At 48.0% G+C, this 18,675-nt stretch overlaps 1 protein-coding gene across 4 annotated transcripts in view; it reads left to right on the forward strand.

Annotated features, from left to right (window-relative positions):
- The first annotated feature begins 1,547 nt into the window (after nucleotides 1–1,547).
- Nucleotides 1,548–18,675, forward strand: part of MECOM (MDS1 and EVI1 complex locus) — a 330,170-nt gene continuing 313,042 nt past the window's right edge. For 3 of the 4 annotated variants that reach the window (XM_085588037.1, XM_085588041.1, XM_085588042.1), the window contains exon 1: nucleotides 1,628–1,868. In XM_085588037.1, coding sequence (XP_085444163.1) covers nucleotides 1,832–1,868 — 37 coding nt within the window. In that variant the 5' untranslated portion in view covers nucleotides 1,628–1,831. Of the gene's footprint in view, nucleotides 1,869–18,675 lie in introns of all 4 variants that reach the window. The other variant, XM_085588036.1, reaches the window with a different exon arrangement.

Raw genomic sequence — 18,675 nt, forward strand, 5'->3', positions numbered from 1 at the left:
GGCTGCCCGCCCGGGAAAGCCGCATCTGTGCCCCCGGCGCCGCACGGGGCTCGGCCGCCCGGGTGCCAGCGCGTCCCCGGGCGCGGGGAAGGACGCGCATCTCTGCCCGGGCGGCGGCTTTGCCGGGGTCTCCGCTTAAACCGGGGGCGCGGGAGGCGGGGGGAGTTTTGCAAAGTTCGTGGGCGTTTGCATTTTTCCCCAAGTGCCCCGGCGCCGCAGGTCTGGGGGTGTGTGAGGGGTGATCTGGGGACAGCTCGGTGCAGCCCCGCAAGGGAAGGCGCCGTTTGCCAGCGAGGTCGGGGGTCGGGCAGTGCCGGGACCCCGAGCGCAGCCCCGGCCCCCGGCCCCGCGCATCCCCCGCGCAGCCTGTCGCTGCTCTCGGCTCTCCCGGCCCAGCTCCTCCCGGGACAGCCCGCACGGGGCACCCCGATGAGTGCAGGGGGCTGGGGGAGTCCCCTGCCCTCCTGCCCCTCCTGCTCCGGGGGTGTGAGGTGCGCCCCTGCCCGGCTGCGGGGGGATGTGGAGTGGGCAGACAGCAGCTGCGTGTCCTTAAAAAAAAAAAAAAAAAAAATACAGGTTACAAATTAAAAAGAACGATTGGCATCAAGGACGGCTCCGCAGTGCGGGTTCAAGTGCTTGCGCCCGTCTGCCGGGCGTTCGGGGCAGCAGCGTGGGACCCGCGGTGCCCCCGCCCCACGCGCGGGGCTGGCAGCGGTGGGGAGCGGGGGGCGCTCCACGGGCGGCCGGGGGGTGGGATTGAAGGGGGAAGGGGCGATGCTGAGGATTTTATTAAAACAAAAAGTTGAGCAGCGTGTATGTACTGGCGCAGCCCCGAGTCTGAAAGATTGTAATTTTCTTTTATGGTGTCTGGCAGGATTTGCAACAGATATTAATGGGAACATAAATAGCGCATGGAAGGTATTGAACAAAACTGTTTAATGCAAGGAGGTTGTACCGGGGGAAAATCTATACGCAGTTTGGATTGATTCATACCTCGGACATAGCCATCCCCTAAAGGAGTTCCCAATTTCTGCGCGCTCCCTCTTTGATTGGCAAACCCTGTAATTAAAACAGATTAGAGCGGTCGGTGTTGCTGTTTTTAAAACGCTTTTTTTCTGCCCAACTGGTGGTGGCTTAGCCGAGTTCAAGGTGGCGAAAAAGTGTGCGCGCCGGGAAAGTGTACGATTTCACGGTACGCGTGCATAATAAAACATGTAATCAAATTATATCTCCCTGCCTATATATGCGGAAAGATCTACGGTAATTGCTGCCGGGTGAGAATAAACTATTTAAACGTTGCAAATACTCCAGATGAGTATTAATATCCCACTAAAAAAAAAAAAAAAAAAAAAAAAAAAAAAAAAAGGCAGAGAAAAAGGTGTCGCTTCTCCCCCCAGCCCCTGCCCCGCGGGAGCGCGGGTCTCCCCCGCTGTGACCCCTCCCGGTGCGCGGGCGGCGGAGCGGCTGCCCCGCGGCCGCGGTGGCGCAGCCCGGCGGCGGCTGCGCGCCTCGTCCCGGCCCGTCCCGGCCCCGGTGCCGGCTGTCAGGGTCCCCACCGGCGGTGATGGATCGCTGCAAACTTTTTTTTGGCGGCGCTGAAATGTTGAAGAGCGGGGGGGAGCCGCCCGTGCGCATGTGCGAAGGTGTCCAAACTGACAATGCTGGAGAGATAGCGAGCCGGGATTGAGAGAAAGGGAGAGTGTGTGTGCGGGAGAGGGAGAGGACAGAGGGAGAGGGGGAGCGAAAAAGGAGGAAAAGCTCCGGGAGGAAAAAAAAAAAAAGCCCCCCCCTACCCCAAGCCCACGCCAGCATCGGCCGCGGGACTGGCAGCATGCGATCCAAGGGCAGGGCGAGGAAGCTGGCCGCAAGTAGGTGCAATACCCCTTTCTCTTGGCTTTTCACCCTCCCTCTCTGCCATGTTGCATAGACATGTCTGGTGCGGCGCGGAGCTCGCAGGCAACCTGCAGCATCCCCTCCCAGCCTCCCGGCCCGGCCCGGCCCGGCTCGGCTCGGCTCGGCTCGGCTCGGCGGGCGGGCGGCGGGGACCGGGGCGGGGGGTGCGGCGGCCGGAGCCGGGCCGGGGGCTGCGGGCGGCCGGCGGGAGGTGGGGAAGGAGTTGAGGAAAAGTTCAGTGGCGAGCGCTGGAAGTTGCTGCCGCCGCCGGGGGCTGGGGTGGGGGGGGTCGGGGGAGGGGGTGCGGGAGGCTCCGGGCCCTATAGTGGGCGCTGTGGGCTGCGGCAGGGCCGGGGGCCGGGGGGCGGCGGCTCCGCGGGTGCGCGGAGGGGCAGCGGCGGCTCCGCGGGGGAGGCGGCGAGCCGCGGCCGCAGGTAGCCGGAGCGGAGCCGCCGGGCAGCCCCGCCGCGCTCTCCCGCGGGCTTGCGCCCGAAAGCAACGCCCCGGCCGGTGCCCGGAAGCCCCGGTCGGTGCCCGAAAGCCCCGGCCGGTGCCCGAAAGGCCCGGCCGGTGCCCGAAAGCCCCGGCCGGTGCCCGAAAGCCCCGGCCGGTGCCCGGCTCCCGCGGGCTCCGAGCCGGGCGCTCCGGGCGGGCGGGGCCGCTCCGCGTGGCCGGGATGCCCCGCGCGGGTCGGCGGGGACAGCGGGGCTCGCCGGGCAGCGCCGAGCGCCTCCCGGCCCGCTGGAGTCGCCCGCTAAAAGTTGATGTAAATGTTGTAATTTCAGGCGCTTTTCCAGCACTTTTTTATACAGTTTGGCCGCCCGAAGGTCTGTGTTCCGCGAGGCGAGGGCTCGGCCGTCCACACGCAAAGCCCGACTTACTTAATTATTTGTCTTACTCTCACCCCATCTGTTTCTCCTTTATGATAGGGATCTCTGCTTTTAACTGCTGCAGTGTTGGGGCTCCTTTTTTCTTTTATTTTTTTTTTAAAGTTTTTATTATTTTTTGAAAAAATGAGGGATTCAACAACAAAACTTCGCCAGATTTCGCGTCCTATTTTAAAAGCAACTGATGTCTTTATTTTCTCTGACACATCTGGGCAAGTTTCATTTGATATCCATGGCGATGGCAACTCACATTCCCGAGTGAAAAAAAAAATGGTCAGGAGGAAAAAAAGTCAGATGAAATGTTGCATAAGTTGCGTGACGTAAAAAGCAGATGCTTATTTACTCTTTATTGGTGAAGAGGGAAAATATAGAGAAGCGTGGAAAAGGGGAAGTGAAAGATGTCTCTGGATCATCATCAGCTTTTCTCTGAACCTGAACAACAGCAGCAACCTGCGTTTGATTAGGTGATCTCAAAGTGGATAGTCCAGCGCCCTTAATTTGAAAACAAATCTATTTTTAAATCTCAAGGTTGCCATCCGTACTTTGGAGCTGATTATGGGGGAAAAATTCTCCCATCCCCGACAAAATCCGTCCGGTTTCCTCGCCTCTCCCTCGCTTTGCTCGCTGCGCAGCGATGCAGGGCTCCTGCTGCTGCTCCTGCTCCGGCTCCAGCTCCGCGGGCGAGATCCGATCACTGCAAACTTTGCGCGTCCTGCAGCAGCAGCAGCAGCAGCAGCAGCAGCAGCACTTTCCCCTCCTAGACAGATGTGTTGCATTAAATAATCCTTCGGTTACAATCGACTCATAAAGGAAATCATATTTAAAAAGCCGGGGTTTATTTCTTTTTTGTGTTCCGAAAAGCTGCTTCTTTTCCCCCTGAAGAGCGTCTCAGTTTCATGGCAAGTGGAAGGAGGGTTGGAGGCGACCCCTTTAATTTATTCGTTCGAGAGAAAAAGGTTTTAGCTTTTCAGTTCTTTCTGTCCGAGTTAGGAACAGGAAAATACTTTGTAGCCTTCGCCCTTTTACATGGAAAAAGATACAGATCGGGATAAAGCGCATTTCTTGTATTATTTCACTTTTATTGTTTTATGCGTGAAACAAAAAAAATCGCCCCGATTGCGTGACTGTCGCCAATACCCAGGCGAGATTTTCCCTCTTAATTAAAGAAGAATACCTGAAGGGTATTTTCTTGACCTCAGTGTAAAATTGCCAAAAAATAATTTTGAGGCTTTGCCCCCCTCTTAAAAAAAAATAAATAGAAAAATAATTCAGAAGGAACAAAAAGAGCCACGCGGGGGATAGCCAGTGAATTTTTTAAATGTCCAGCTGTAAAAATAAGGGAAAACACACGCTGAAGTGGGTCTGCCCGCCACGCTCTCGGCAGGCAGGCGGTGAGGAGCGGGGCGCGGGCCCGGGGGGCGCGGGCGCGGCCGGCCGCAGCCGCGCTGCACCTGCGCGGGCATCCCGGCCCCGGGGCAGCGGCTTTTCCACTCGGGTGGGTTTGTGCCCGCCTGGTGGAACCGTATCCCCGAATAACCCCCGCCCCAGCACGGGCCGCCGCAGCCCTGCAGCCGGCCCGGGGTAGCCCCAGCCACCCAGTAGCCTCATAAAGAGACAGAAGGTGATCAGATTAGGGGAACACACGTGAATAAGGAGGCACTTGTTACTTTTACACTTTATCACCACTTTTTTACAGGCAATTTAGTGCAGTCAAGGTAGATCCAGATCCCTCTAACCATCTGAGATAGTAAAATAGCACTTTCCTAAGTTTCAGCAGGTTTTCCTGCGCCTGTAATTTGCCTCAGTTTAGTACTTAAAAGGCTTGATTGAAAAACAGAGCCGGCAAGTTTATTTGCCTGTTTAAGACTGTCCGGGAATTTGTTTTCGAGCAGGGAGATGTTTGCCGTGTCCCGGCTGCCGGCCCTCTCGGCGAGGCTGTTTATTTGCCATCGCTTTGCCATCGCCTCCGGGCGCCTGCCGCGCCGCGGGCACCGGCTGCGATGCCCCGGCCCGGCGCGGGGGCGGCGGCGGGCGGCCGGCGGTCCCTCGGTCCCTGTGTCCCTCGGTCCCTCTGTCCCTCTGTCCCTCTGTCCCTCTGTCCCTCTGTTCCTCGGTCCCTCTGTCCCTCGGTCCCTCGGTCCCTCGGTCCCTCTGTCCCTCTGTCCCTCTGTCCCTCGGTCCCTCGGTCCCTCGGTCCCTCTGTCCCTCTGTCCCTCGGTCCCTCGGTCCCTCGCACCCCGCCCCACCCGGCCCGGCCCCGCGGGTCGGCACCGCCCCGGCACCGGGCTCGGCCCGGCTCGGCACCGCCCGGCCCGGCCCGGCCCGGCGGCATCCCCGGCGCGGCGCTGTCCCCGGCGGCTCCTGCGGGCACGGGGGCTGCGGGGACGGGCCAGACAATCCCATTATATGCCGGGCATATTTTCACCAGGCGCTTCATTAACCCTTTTCAGGGCGGAGAGCGCGCGTGTGGCTTTTCGCTCCCTCTTTCTGCCCTTCCTTTATTCCTTCTCTCCTCCTCGTCTCTCTCTTACTTTCTTTCTCTCATCTTTTCTTTCTCTCATATTTCTTTTCTTTTCTTTTCTTTTCTTTTCTTTTCTTTTCTTTTCTTTTCTTTTCTTTTCTTTTCTTTTCTTTTCTTTTCTTTTCTTTTCTTTTCTTTTCTTTTCTTTTCTTTTCTTTTCTTTTCTTTTCTTTCTTTTCTTTTCTTTTCTTTTCTTTTCTTTTCTTTTCTTTTCTTCTTTTCTTTTCTTTTCTTTTCTTTTTTTTCTTCTTTTCCTTTTTTTCTTTCTCCTCCTCCTTTTTCCCCTCCTTCCCTTTTTTTTCCCTCTCCCTGCTTTCTATTCTTCTCTCTTACTCAGGGCCATCAGCCACCCCTGAATTTGGGACCAACTTTGCCGCCCGGGGCTGAGCTCTGCGGTGCCTCCTGGCTGCTCCCGGGCCACCCCGGGCCGGCCGCGGTGCTGGGCAGGGAAAGGACACAAAGGAAAAGGACGGTCCGAAAGGCGAGCCCGTTATTAATACAGCCCCGCTTGTAAATGAAAAATGTAACTCTTGTTAATTAACGCTGTTTACATGGGGTACAAGAAACTTAAGAAATGTTTCTACAAAGGGGAAGGAACTGTTTACAAAACTCTTTCAAAAGTGTGACATATTGCTGCAGTTCCAGCACTAAAAAGCCAAACACACTTACACGCCTTTGAAGTTGGCTGGCTGAGGCAACATTATTTGACTGGGATTCCGATATTGCTTGTGGGTATAACTAATGGCTTTTACCTAGTTAGTGGGCTGGGAGGGGCGAGGGCCTGGGCGCCGTGGCCATTGGGTCCCTCTGGAGAGCTGGGGCTGGCTCCCTGCCAGCTCTGTACAATGTCAACATTGAATATTTGAATTCCCAGACTCTATTTAACAACTTTCTAAATAAATAAACTCATTGTGTGTCTGTGTTTAAAATTATTTCACCTCTTTCATGAAAGCTACAGCATCTTATTACACTGGCCTCTCGGGCTGCTTTTCCCCCTTTTCTTTCCAAACAAATACAAACGGAGCTGAACACTTTTTTTTTTTGTTTTTTTTTTTTTTTTTTTTTTTTTTTGTTGTTGTTTTTCACTGTCTCCTATCTCTCCCCTTCTCACTTTCTGTCTGTCTTCTCACAAAGCACGACTGGCAGCTGCTCGGACATCCCACCACGTCCTCAGTGGGACAGCTCTGTGCACCCTGTTATCTAATCGTAACTAAAACCAAAGCCAGGTTCACCAAGTCGGTTAAATATTAATCATTTCTAAAAGGAGGCCCAAGTGAGTGCCATTGCTGCAGCAGTGCCCTGTACATACTCAATCATTTTGGCTGCCCTACCCTAGGCAGGCTCCAGGGACAGCTTTCATTGTTGTTTGCCATAAATGGCTATTAGTGTTCATATTCACCTATTCACCTACTTATTTAAGTGCACATATGTGTGGATGTGGCTGTGCTTATGGAGAGGTGTGCACACACGTGTGTTCAGAACATACTTTTCTGCTTATGCCACCGGGATATATTTATTTATGTGCATAATAGCTATGTCCGTGTGTGCACATACAGAGAAAAGCAGGTAAATCAGTTTGATATTTGCAATAGTAATTAATATATGTACAGCGTATGGTTTAGAGGGAGATTGTGGTATGCACAGGCTGCAGGGGTGCTTGTAGTCCTGACACCAATATCTGTACACCCACAAAGGCTCTGAAATGTTCTGGATGCATGTAGGAAACACAGTACTGATGTGCAGGAGCCTGGGTGTTGTGCCCTGGGATGCTTCCCAAATACACGAATTGTGTGCTTCCGTGGCAGGAATATCCATTGTAAAATATTTATTGCCTTCCCATGGAAGTAAAGGTGGCCGGACAGAGAAGGTATTTCTGCTTTTCCTGGGGAGCACAGCTCCCTGATAAAGCTGTCTGAGTTGCTGAAGAAGAAATTGGGATGAATTTTCTGCCAGGACAGGTATGTGTTGGAAGAAAGAAAGTGTTGGTGGTTACTCCTGCACCAGGAGGATGAGGAAAGGGCAGTGGGGAAGCAGATGGAGTTTTATAAATCTCAGCTAATGAAACCTTGTCCACAGAAATTGCCTTGATTTGCAGTAAACCACTTTTTAAACAAATGTACATTAGCTTTGGAAGGGCTTGTTCAGACACTTAGGTTTCCAACCAAGAATTCATAATATTTGTTTATTTAAAATTTAACTAGGTTTGCTGTCATTTTTGGAGCAAGTCGGTGTTCTTTTGCTGTAATTTAATACAATCAGTTTTACATCATTTCAGTTTAGTTAGACACGAAGTGGCTCACGAAGAGCAGAAAGAGGTTTAATCCCACATCGTTTTCAAACTAGCAGATGCAAGTGTCATGTTATTCAGTAGACAGAGCTAGAACTGGACAAAGGCAGATTAGAAATGAAGTTTATATTTTAAGTAGTGAAGGCATTTAACCAGTAAAACTATTGAGAACCGGGTGCATTTCAACATCAGTGGAATTCCTTTGTCTTAATTAAGGTTGGCTGTTTTTCTAAAAAGATATGAGCTAATCCAAACAGGAATTAATTTAGGGAATTCCTGTAACCTGTGTTATACAGGAGTAGCAGACCAGACCACTCTTCCTGGTTTTATAATCTATGCACCCAGTTAAAGCAGTGCAGTTTCATATGGAGACACAAGCTCAAGGCTGGGATCACAGGAATGCACTTAAAAACGAAATGGTCATTAACAAAACCCAGGTTCAGCTCCGAGCCAACATCTGGCACAAAGTGTTTTCCACCCTCAGCACTCCTTACCCGGATCACAGGCACCCTCAGAAGTGCCCAGGTCTGAGGGCAAAGGCAGTGATGGGTTTTTCAAAGATGGGAAGGAGGAACAGGGTGCAGGAGCTGAGGTTTGGATGCAGAGAGCAGGGTCTGGGGTCGGTGGTTTGATCACTGCTCTGTGATGGATTTCCAGTTCCTGCCATGTTCCTGTGCAACAGGTCACTGCTGCTGTTCTTACACCCAGACAAGACCAGCAGAGATCATGATACAGTGCAGTAAGCATCAGCAAGAACCTCCAGGACCCCTTTGCTGCAGTCTCTGCTGGAGGGAGGTGTTTGCTGGCAGAGAAAAAGCAAGGTGGGGAAGGGGATGGAGAAGCTAAGGAGAAGTGGGTGTTGCTGTCCTCATGACTCTGACTCTTTTTTTTGCACTGCCATTTTAAATAAAAAAATCTAAATTCTCAGGGTATAAAGAAACCCTGTCTGATCACTCATTGACTTCATGTTCCCTCCCTTTTGTTTGCATTTCCAGGCTGTGCCGAGGCATTGCCTTCTCCAGTGCTGCTGGAAGAAAGGGCAGCCACGGATACGTGTGGGAGGAGGGAAGCTAGCCTGCAATGAATATTGTATTTGGTGCTAAATATGTAACAAAGAGAAAGAAATGTGAGTTAATCCAGCAATAAGAGCCGGGAAGTGAAATATAATTCGTTTTATTTCAGGGTTTAATGCTGTGGTCTGTTTCAGTGAAGCATTATCTTTTAAACTGGGATATACACAACGACATAACCCCCACTACCTTGAGGGAATGTCAGAGTTTGATCTCCGAATAAAGGAAATTCAGAGTTAAGGCTGAAATGTACCACATGGCCTCCAAGTCCCAGGAACAACAGGAGGCAAGGAAGTAGCTAAAGCTATGGGCTGCACTTTAAAATGAGTCCAGCAACTACCAAGCCGCCAGCGCTCCTTGCAGATCCACAACATGGCTTGAGCTGGGATTTGTATTGGCTAGAGAGAGATCTGTGACGGTCTTGAGTCTTTTCGGAAATCTTGGCTGATCTGTGATGAGCATGAGAGTTTTATGGTGGAAGGATTACAGTTCTGGGCTTAATTTATGCAACAGAAGCACTCTTGTCTCCTTTGACACCGATAGCTTTTGTTTAGAAAGTCTTATATTGGAGCAAAATTTTGGTTCAGAAAAGAAACATACCCAAGTTACAGCTTTATTTCTTTTCTGAAGAATGGCTTTTATGTCTGAATGGGTGCACTACATTTTAGCCTGTTTAAACTCCAAACTAAATTTAAATTGCCTGTAAAATAATCCACAGAATGGAAACTGCCACACAATCGTAGCCCTTGCTCCCTGACCCAAACCCATATTCCATTGCAAAGCAGTGCGCTGCTCTGTTCCGTGATTACAGTAAGTTAGAAACCAGAAGAGCAAGACTTCTATGAATAGGTTATTTTTGGCAATTGCATCACCAATTATGTATAAAATTTCAAAAAATATGGGTTCTGCCAGTTTGATCTCTGAGAAGGATACAGAAAATGAAAGCTTTGAGACTGCTGTAACATCATACTATTTTGTCTATTAGATATCATTAGATTACCAGAATACTGAGACCTTCATATCAACCAGCCTAACAAAAATTTCCCAGGTGGTTTAAATTAAAAAATTAGCCATAAATATATTTTGTATAATGTAATTTATTATGGATGTTTATTGTGTGCAGTGGGAAAATGTTTGGTTTCGGATGATCTTACCGTATAACATGTGCCTTACTGAAACTGTTTATACTGAGGCAGCCTGGAAAAGCCCCAGTTTAATGCTGAGACTGGCCGGGCTACATGCTCTGAAAGCCACAGGAAGGCAGAGCCCTTCCCCTGGAAAGCCAAAGGAGCAACAGCATCTTGTGTGGGACATGTGCAGCATAAAATAGGCAGTGGGGAAAGAGCTGAGTGACAGAGAAAGCTGAAGGATGGCTCAGGGCAGTGTTGTTTTATAGGGAAAATGGGATAAAAATGATACCAGCTCGCAGCAGGTCCTGTTATACTGGGATGGAAAGTTCACTGGTGTCCAAGGGATACTTTTCTCCCGCATCCCATGTTTTATCAAGGCCTCCTTTTGTTCCAGCTGGGTGTGGTGAGCAGGGCTCTCTGCTGATGCCCACCCATGGCTCCAGATTTGCCCATCTGCAGCACAGAGAGGGGATTAAGCTGGCCTTAGGGACCCAGGCCTTCCTGTGATGGACACATCCACCCTCTGCTGGGATGCTGCAGCAGGGAGCTGATGGCTTCAGGAACAAGATCTCCCGCCTCCTCTCCCACTCTTCTGCACAAAGTCCACATGCTGGCAAGGGTGAAATCATTCCTCAGTTTAAAAAAAACAAACCCTCAAAAACTTCCTCCCCTGCCCCAAGCTCCTTCACACATGTATTAACACCAAACTGGCAAAGCCAATGGAAAAGGATTTTGCGTTTTGGCAGCAGAGCTGGCTCAGAGCTCACCGTGGGCCTTGTCCCAAACCCACTGGAGCTGAAGGAGCTTGTACCGACTTCAACGGGCCTTGGGCTGGCTCTGGCTGGGAGGAATCTGCTTCCCTTCATCCTTGGGGGAGGGGGGTTATCAGCAGCTTTTGCTCTGCGGTGAGCCCCAACATGTGATGCTGTAACAGATACCTGGATTTACATCAGCCTAAGTGAATTAGGTTGGCCCTATAATCTGGCCTCATTTAAGAGTCATTTTAGCCATTAGGATGAAATATGAACACTGCTGATGGGGGGACTGTGGTGACTCTGAATCCTTGTTTCCCACCGTGCCCCATCTCGCCCGTGGGTTGAGAACCTCTGAGGGCTGTGGTGGTCACTTGGGGGGTGAGGGAGGAGTCCAGCACCCCTGGCTTGCACTCCATTCCAAGGACTGTGGTTCTCCAAATAGCCTGAATTTGTACCTTCTGAACAAATAGCTCTGCTGCTGAAGGTACCTGGGTCCTCCTGTAAATGCTCCATTTATTGCCTCCCGATTTCATCTCAGACAAACAGAAGGTTTGCGAGAGACAAGCACCGACTGCTGGAAAAAAATCACCCCAAACATGTCTAAAGCACAGCTTGAGTCACTGGTGGTGCCTATATTTTTGATTTAAAAACCATTTAACATTTCCAACGTTTGACAGAAATGATTCACCTTCCCCTCTTGAAAACTCTTTGCAATTTGAACTTACCATGGCACGTTTTATTTACTTGCACCTTGGTGAGGAATTAAGCAATGCTTTTGGTGAGTTTTAATCTTTCCCATTCTCTTTGTGGCTCTGTATAAAGAAAAAAAAAAGGAAATATGTTGTTTGAAATAATTTTGCAGTGATGTTTCTATTTTACTTTTTTTAGGCTCTTGATGTATTTTTGGCTACAGGGACTGGCGTGGAGCATTGGTCTAAGAATATACAACACTGAAAAGCAAAGCAATATCAGCTGTATCTGAGCTAACTGCACTGCTTTTTAGTTTTGCTGCTTCACTGTTACTAATGATGATTTACAGCAATAACGAAGACTTCTTAATTGTAAAATATAAACAGCGTGAGATATTCGTCATGATTCTCTCAGTTCATGCAGAAAACAATATTTCAGTAGTCATTGACTGCCTGTGAAAATGCTATTAAGCAGCTATGCACTGCCTGAATAATTACTGTCCAGGAGTTTGTGCTTCCTAATAAAGCCGAGGTAACTGAGAAATGAAGAAATGATGCACTAGGTCACTCCAGATGATGCAGATCAGAGAGATCTGAGTGAACAAACCAGTGTGCAATGTCTTTAGTATCAGTGACCAGCCTCAGAATGAGAGAAAAGGTGAAATGATCTGTACTGTACCAATGCCCTGAGTGAAAACTGAGCTGAGACAGAGCCAGAAGGAGTGGTGCAGAGTCAGACCCAGAACAGGATGCAGCAAACCTTCCCAGCTGGGGCTTCTACCATGCACCAAGCTGAAAGATCAGTCCTGGACCAAACACAGAAGATTTATTTCCAATCTGACATTATTATTTATTATGACTTGAATTAAAACAGCAACCACAGAATGCAGCCAGCCTGTTGTGCTGAGCTCTGTGCAAACACGGGCAGCCTGCACAGAGCTTAGGCCCTGAGAAATGCAGATTAAACTTGGGGCCTGCTGCCCTACACATGCAATTACAGCATCACTGGAGGCAGTAATAAAATCCCGAGGAGAAATGGATTCTTTAAGGAAAATCCACGGAGTCAGGACTCCATGGCTTGCACACGGGTGGACGTGCTCCAGCTTTAATCACATCAGCCCTTTCCTCCTACCAGCAAATGGCCCCCCTGGCTCTGTTTTAACTGACCCTATTATTTTTGGCCGTGTCCATAATCTTGGGTGATCAAGCTGCATTAAGATATGAGTATCCTTGTAGAATCACCTGCTTGCTTTCAAAGAAAATACCTCTGAGATTCTTAGGGAAGGAAGAGGGCAACGCCGGCAGGTAATCCAGCCCTATAAAATCCCTGGGTTGTGGTTCCAGCCCGCCTGCCACACGGGCGCTGCGAGAGGGACCCGAGCGGTGCGGCTGGCAAGAGCCAGCAACCAAAAAGTCCCTCAAGCCTATAAGGTTTATTAAGGTTCTTTTTAAGTCCCTGCCAATAAAAAGGGTCCACACAACCTCTGAGTGAGGCTCCATAAGCTCAGTTTTATGTTCGGATAATTTGGAGCCAAACTGTCACGGAGTTCACATAGCGAAATACCCCATGGAGCATCGCAAACTGCGAAGAAAATATATCGAGGAAAGGGAGGACTGATAATTTTATGGTTTTCCTTGAAGTTAAGCAGTAAAATGGGCTTTATTTAGCAATTTCCGGACTTCTGATTGCAATTTTGTTACCAGCGTAACCGTTTTCGAGATAATGTTTTGTAAATAGGGAGAAACATTAGAAGCCGAGGTCCTACAGCGCTTGGATCTGCCGTGGGAAGCAGTGCCACACACTCCAGGTTCCCAAAATGGATCAGACCTGGATTGACTTTTTGATCAGACCACTGGGCAGGACATGGCAACAGCACTCAGCTCTGCTGTGAAGGCTGGAGGTTGAGCCCAGCGTGGCTGGGTAGCCCCTGGAAGGGATAGTCCTTGAAAAGAACAAGAATAGTTTCACCCAGGTCCAGGGATTAGCAACATACACTTCTTTTTGGAGGGTGAAGCATTTCTAATTTGAAATACATTTAAGAGCTCTGTTTTTTACAGGTGAGGTGTTCATCACAATCTCCAGGCTCATTTTCTAAACCAGGCTATTAAAATCACTTGTCCCCTCAGCCTTTTGGTTATGTGCAAATCTAGGTCCAGAATTCACAAGATAAAGCTCCACTATGTCTGCTCCTCACACAGTAACTATCTTCCACTTGGCATGGCTCATCTTTTAAAAATCTATTTTACAATGTAATAATTCACACCCACTTCTCTTCGGGAAGTTGTTTATAGAAGGGAAATTAAACATGGCTGGGCACTGGAGGGAGTACTGCTGATACATGCAACAGCTCAAAATGTTGAGGGAAGTGGTTCTGGATGTGGGAGAAGATGCCATCTTGACCTTGGCGGTTTGTTTATTAGACACTGAATCTCAGACATTTCTTCTTCCAGTTCTAACTGGTCTGAGGGCTCAAATATAACCTTAAAAGCCCTTTCTGGGGTTTTAAACAGAATTTAGACCTCATCATTGCTCAGTGCTATTTATGCAGCTTGAATGAAACAAGAGAATGCAGAGACCACTGTGGGAAAGAAAAAAGGTGAAAAAAGTAGAGAAAAAAAGGGAATATTCATTCCAATGACTGTATTTCCTTTTCATATACTGCACTTCCTGGTGCCTGATGTCTTTTTACCCACTTTGTTTACGAACTTTGTACATATGACAGCCAGTAACCATCAGCCTGCCAGTGTTCCTAGAAAGAGGGGCTGTGTCTCACTGTCAGCAGCAAAAGGAGCACTGGAAATAAAGTGGAGGTGACCAGAGAGTAGGCAGGGATGGAGGGGGGAAGAGGACTGGGAAATGGGACATGTTTGATGGATTGCAGTCAGACCCCTGAGCAGAAGGAGCCAAACAAATCAGCTCTGCTGGCACCTTTCTGCACAGGAATAATTCGGGACATCTGTTTTAAGAGATGATTGGTGCTTTTCATATACTAAATAGGCCTTGAATATGCTGTTCTCCTGCTTTCCTCTCCTTCACCAGTTACATACAAATACATAAAAATATATTGATGCAGGATCTCATCAAGATAACATGACTAAATCACCTCTGTGCATCTTGACCTCCTGCTTAGTCTCCTGTTTCAGAGGCTCGGTGTAAATTATGGTGCTAGGTTTACTCTTCAGGTCCATATATTCCCTCTGTGCTCCTGCTGCAGAAATAGCTGTGCTCCATGGGTTGGTGAGGATCCAGCTGAAGCCTGCGAGGGCTGGAGGGAGCAGTGTTGCTTTAGGCTCCCTGCCTGAGGAGTGACATATCAGAAGTAATAAGTCTGAGCCTGAGCTGATGTCTAACAGCATCGGAGAGCGGGCTGGAAGGCTGAACTCCTGCAAAAATGAAAGCAAGGAATTTAACAGCAGTAAAAAAGAGGTTAAGGAAAGAACAAAAAAGGAAAGGAAATAAAAGTGATATGAATGGCTAGAAAAACAGCTACGTCCAAATATTAACCTCTACTGCTGTATTTTGACACTGGGCTGAGTTAATAGAAATACATGGCTAATACACATTTAGTTGGAAGAAGGTACTTAATTTCAGAAAGTATCTGGATCAACTTAACGTGAAAATGTATTAGCAAAAGATATTTTATGTATGTCCAAATCTGGCAATAGCTTGAAGACATATTCTGCAGGAGGCTAGGAAGAGAAAGTATGTTTTACTGGTGGGGTTTTAAGCCAAACTCTCTCATTCTTGAGGCTTCTTTTCCCTTTCTTCTCCATGATACCTTTTCCTCGACCGTCAGAGGAGCAGGAGCAGGCAGACCTTTTCCCCAGCCTGTACCTTCTGTCAGCTGCAGGAGCCTCATAGACAGCACTGCCTCGGAGGGTTTTTTCCTCTTAAAATGTTAAAGGAGCAGCTCCAGAGCACAGGAGCTAAACTGGTGTAAAACTGGTGTGAGAGCAGAGCCCACTTTGGCAGGGGATGGACTCAGTGCTGGCTGCTCCTCCTGGGATCCATCCAGAGGTGGAGAAACAGATACAGGGCAATCTTCACTCTGTCAAGGTCTTTAGTGTTGAACGCTTAGAAGTGGAAAATAGTTTCAATTCCTTATAATAATGATTTTTCTCTTCTTTCTCTTCTCTTCAATTCCCTTCTAAAGAATTGAGAATAGTTTCAATCCTTTAAAATAAGGATTTTTCTCTTCAATTCTTTAAAATAAGGATTTTTTAATCTTCTTTTGTATTTTGGTGTGTCCTTGGGGTTTGCATTCTTCCGTAGGTATCATTTATTTCACAGCAAAGAGTCGTGGTGAGACAGCCTGGACTTTAATTTCTGGGAATATCTTTATAGGCTTGTTTTTGTGGCTATATAACAACATTATGTTATCTATCCATCTCTCATTCCACTTCCTGATATACAGAATTATCAGGACTACCCATCAGTCACTCTTGTGTTTTCTAGCCCTTGGTACTGTGTCAGTTTTTAGGATACTTTCTCAGTATTACAGCTACACTGATCTTGGTGATTATTAAAAAAAATTATATTATATCTTCAAAAACTCTGTTGAGATGTGGAACACCATCTGAGGAAAAGTAAATTTTAGATTGGAGTCATATAATTTCTGGTTTCCTGAATGTTGGAGTGAAGAAAGGCAGTTAACTAAGGTATAATTTTTTTTCAAGGGAAAAAAACCCAAAAAGCAATGTAGAAGAGCAGGACATCTGCTTTTTTAATTATGTACTAACAAACTGGGACTTACCCCACCTGATGTTGTCCTCCATAGCCTTTCAAGTACCCAGGCTGTCCAGCTGATTTCTTTCTGTGATTGCAACAGGATTTCTCAGGTTTTCAGAAGCTCACAGGGTGTTTTTGTGCACCTGATGTGTCAGATGTCCTGAGAGGGGATGGGACATAGAGGTGGTGGGAGATACAGGAGTGAAGGTCACTCAGTACACAGAGAAAATAAAGATTTAAGGGTGACTGTGCATCTCCTGAGTTTCATCACACAGTTTTGCAGGGACCTGCTCAGCTGTGCCACATCATGGTGAAATTTGCTCCTCTATTTCACACTTGTTTGCAAGGTAATTAAAGAACAGAAGGGTCAGCTCTGTGCTGGGCAGAAGACAGAGGTCTTGCTTCCAAGTGTTTTGCTGTTTGTCCTGTAGGACACCATGGAATGTGTTTTGCCCCCTGCCCCAGATGAAGCTGTGTGTGGAGCCATGATCTCAGGTACTGCTCATGTGGTGGTGGGTTTGAGCCAGGGGGTGATTTTGGGCTTTGGCAAAGTGTACTGCTGTTTTTTTTGCTGCCTGCATCCAAAACTGGGGGTGTTTCCACCTCCTGGATGTAAGAACATGCTATAAAAGGAGTCTCAAGGTGTCATCCCAGACCTGGTGTCAAAATGTCATTTCTCCTGTAATTTGAGAAGAGGCTACAAAAATGGTTTGATGTCTCCTTGAGAAATAACTATTTTTTTTTTCTGCAAAGTTTTTACATGTTTAGTATTGTTTCTACTGGCGCTGGTTTTCTTTTCAGTGTTGGTTACAAAATCCCAAAGCAATGGGAGGAAGAGGCTTTTTTCCTCCCCTGTGTGCTTTTTCAGATCATGCTGGAGATTAGCTCGGGGGAATGACAAACCACTCTGTTCCCAGCACAGTCTCCCCATCCATAGCTAAAACATTATGGGAATTGCTCTTGGATGCCCCATCTTTGCGCTGCAGTCTCTAATGCCAGCAACTTCTGCTGTTTCTTCTTTCAGCACCCTGATTCTGCCATGTCGTCTGTACTTTCCTTGATGTATAGAAACCCTTATAAAAAAAGAAAAATGAATTAATTTCTGGCTGCAGGTTTGGATGACCATCAGGCAGCAGCAGAATCCAGCGTGTTTCTCAGTTTCCTGCTGCCCTGGTCAGTGGTGTGCAAGAAGGGAGATGGTTTTAAGGGTGCTCAGGGCCTGCTTTTCTCCTGAACACTCACAGTGTGCTGTGAGAGCTTTGCCTGTTGCATTTGCAGTGGTGGAGGCGATTGAATAGCACCACCTTGCTCTGGTTTTGGTTAATAAGCAAGAAAAGATGTGCTAATCCTATAAGGGTGTCTGATAAAACCAGCAGAGCTGTCCCACAGGGGCTTTGCTGCCCACAGTAAGGGTGAGGGGTGTGTTGGAGGCTGTTGCTGATAAGGAGCATCCTCTGGAGAGGACAGGAATTGTTCAAAGGATTCTCCAGCTTTTGTGCTGCCCTCAGCACTGGGGTAGGGGGCATTTCCCGTGTTGGTGCTGGTGTTTCCCACATTTATGGGAACCACAGGCTTCCCAAAGCCAGCAGCCACCTCTGCTCTGAGCAATACAGCAGGAACCTGCTGGTCCGTGCAGAGCGTACTAGAACAGCAGAGAAGAGGTGAAAACTTCTGTTCCTGATGCTTTGAAGATTTCAGTTTTTTTTTTTTTTCCCCATGTAGAAAGGGACTTGCATGTCTGATGCCCCAGGTGAAAAATCCAGCCATATTAGAGGCTGGTGTGTGCTTGTGGGTGAAAATGTGTGTCAGCGTGTGCTCTAGCACCTCTTAGCTGGCTCACCCATGGATTGGGGTTCAGTGGCACCCACACTGTGGCTGGCCCTGTGAAGTCTGTGAAAAACCTGTAAATTAATTTCTGACCAGACTGAGGCATCATTTGCTGTTTAAAAATGGTAAATCTGCGTTTATCCAACGTTAACAGATGTAGCATAAATGAGTTCCTGTGCTGTCTGCTGGTCCACTAATGGCACTTGTTTGTAAGTGCTTTATGTTAACAGCTATTTGATGGTGCCCATTAGTTTTTCCTAGGTTAATGTTATATAATAAAGTGAATGCTGGCCAAAAGCAATAGTAATACGATAAACAAAAAATCCAAATGCTGGGTGAGAAATGTAATGGAGCGAGGGCTGAACTCTGGTGGGAGTTTGGTTTAATCTAAAGGTTAAAAAATGTTATAATTTGGGTTTAAGTAAATTGGCTCTTTAGTCCCAGAGGTCTTGCTCTTGTACTTCTTGTGCCTCCAAAGCTCCCACTAATGCCGATGGGAGTCTTGGGCGCACAAGAAAAGCGGGTTCAGGTACTAAAGTTACAGATTGGCTTGGACCAAAACCCCTAATCCAAATACCTCCGGCTTTTGAAAGCATTTGCCAATTGGATTTGAATCTGGACACAAACATTGTGGCTTGAGCTCATCTGAGCTCACTTACATCTGTGTAAATCTGTAGTATGGCCCTGATCCAGCAAAGCACGTAAATATGTGCTTAATTTGACTTCAAGGGGACTATTGTGCGCTTAAAGCTAAGCATGTGTTTAAGTGCTTTGCTGGACTCGAGTCCAAATACATGGGAGTCAATGAAATGACACCAAATAGTGCAGTGTAAGTGAGATCTGAAATGAACCAAAATGTTTGCATTTCTACCTGGAAATGAACACCC

Source organism: Lonchura striata, chromosome 9, assembly GCF_050655825.1.
Source record: "Lonchura striata isolate lonStrDom1 chromosome 9, ASM5065582v1, whole genome shotgun sequence".
Classification (NCBI taxonomy): Eukaryota; Metazoa; Chordata; class Aves; order Passeriformes; family Estrildidae; genus Lonchura; species Lonchura striata.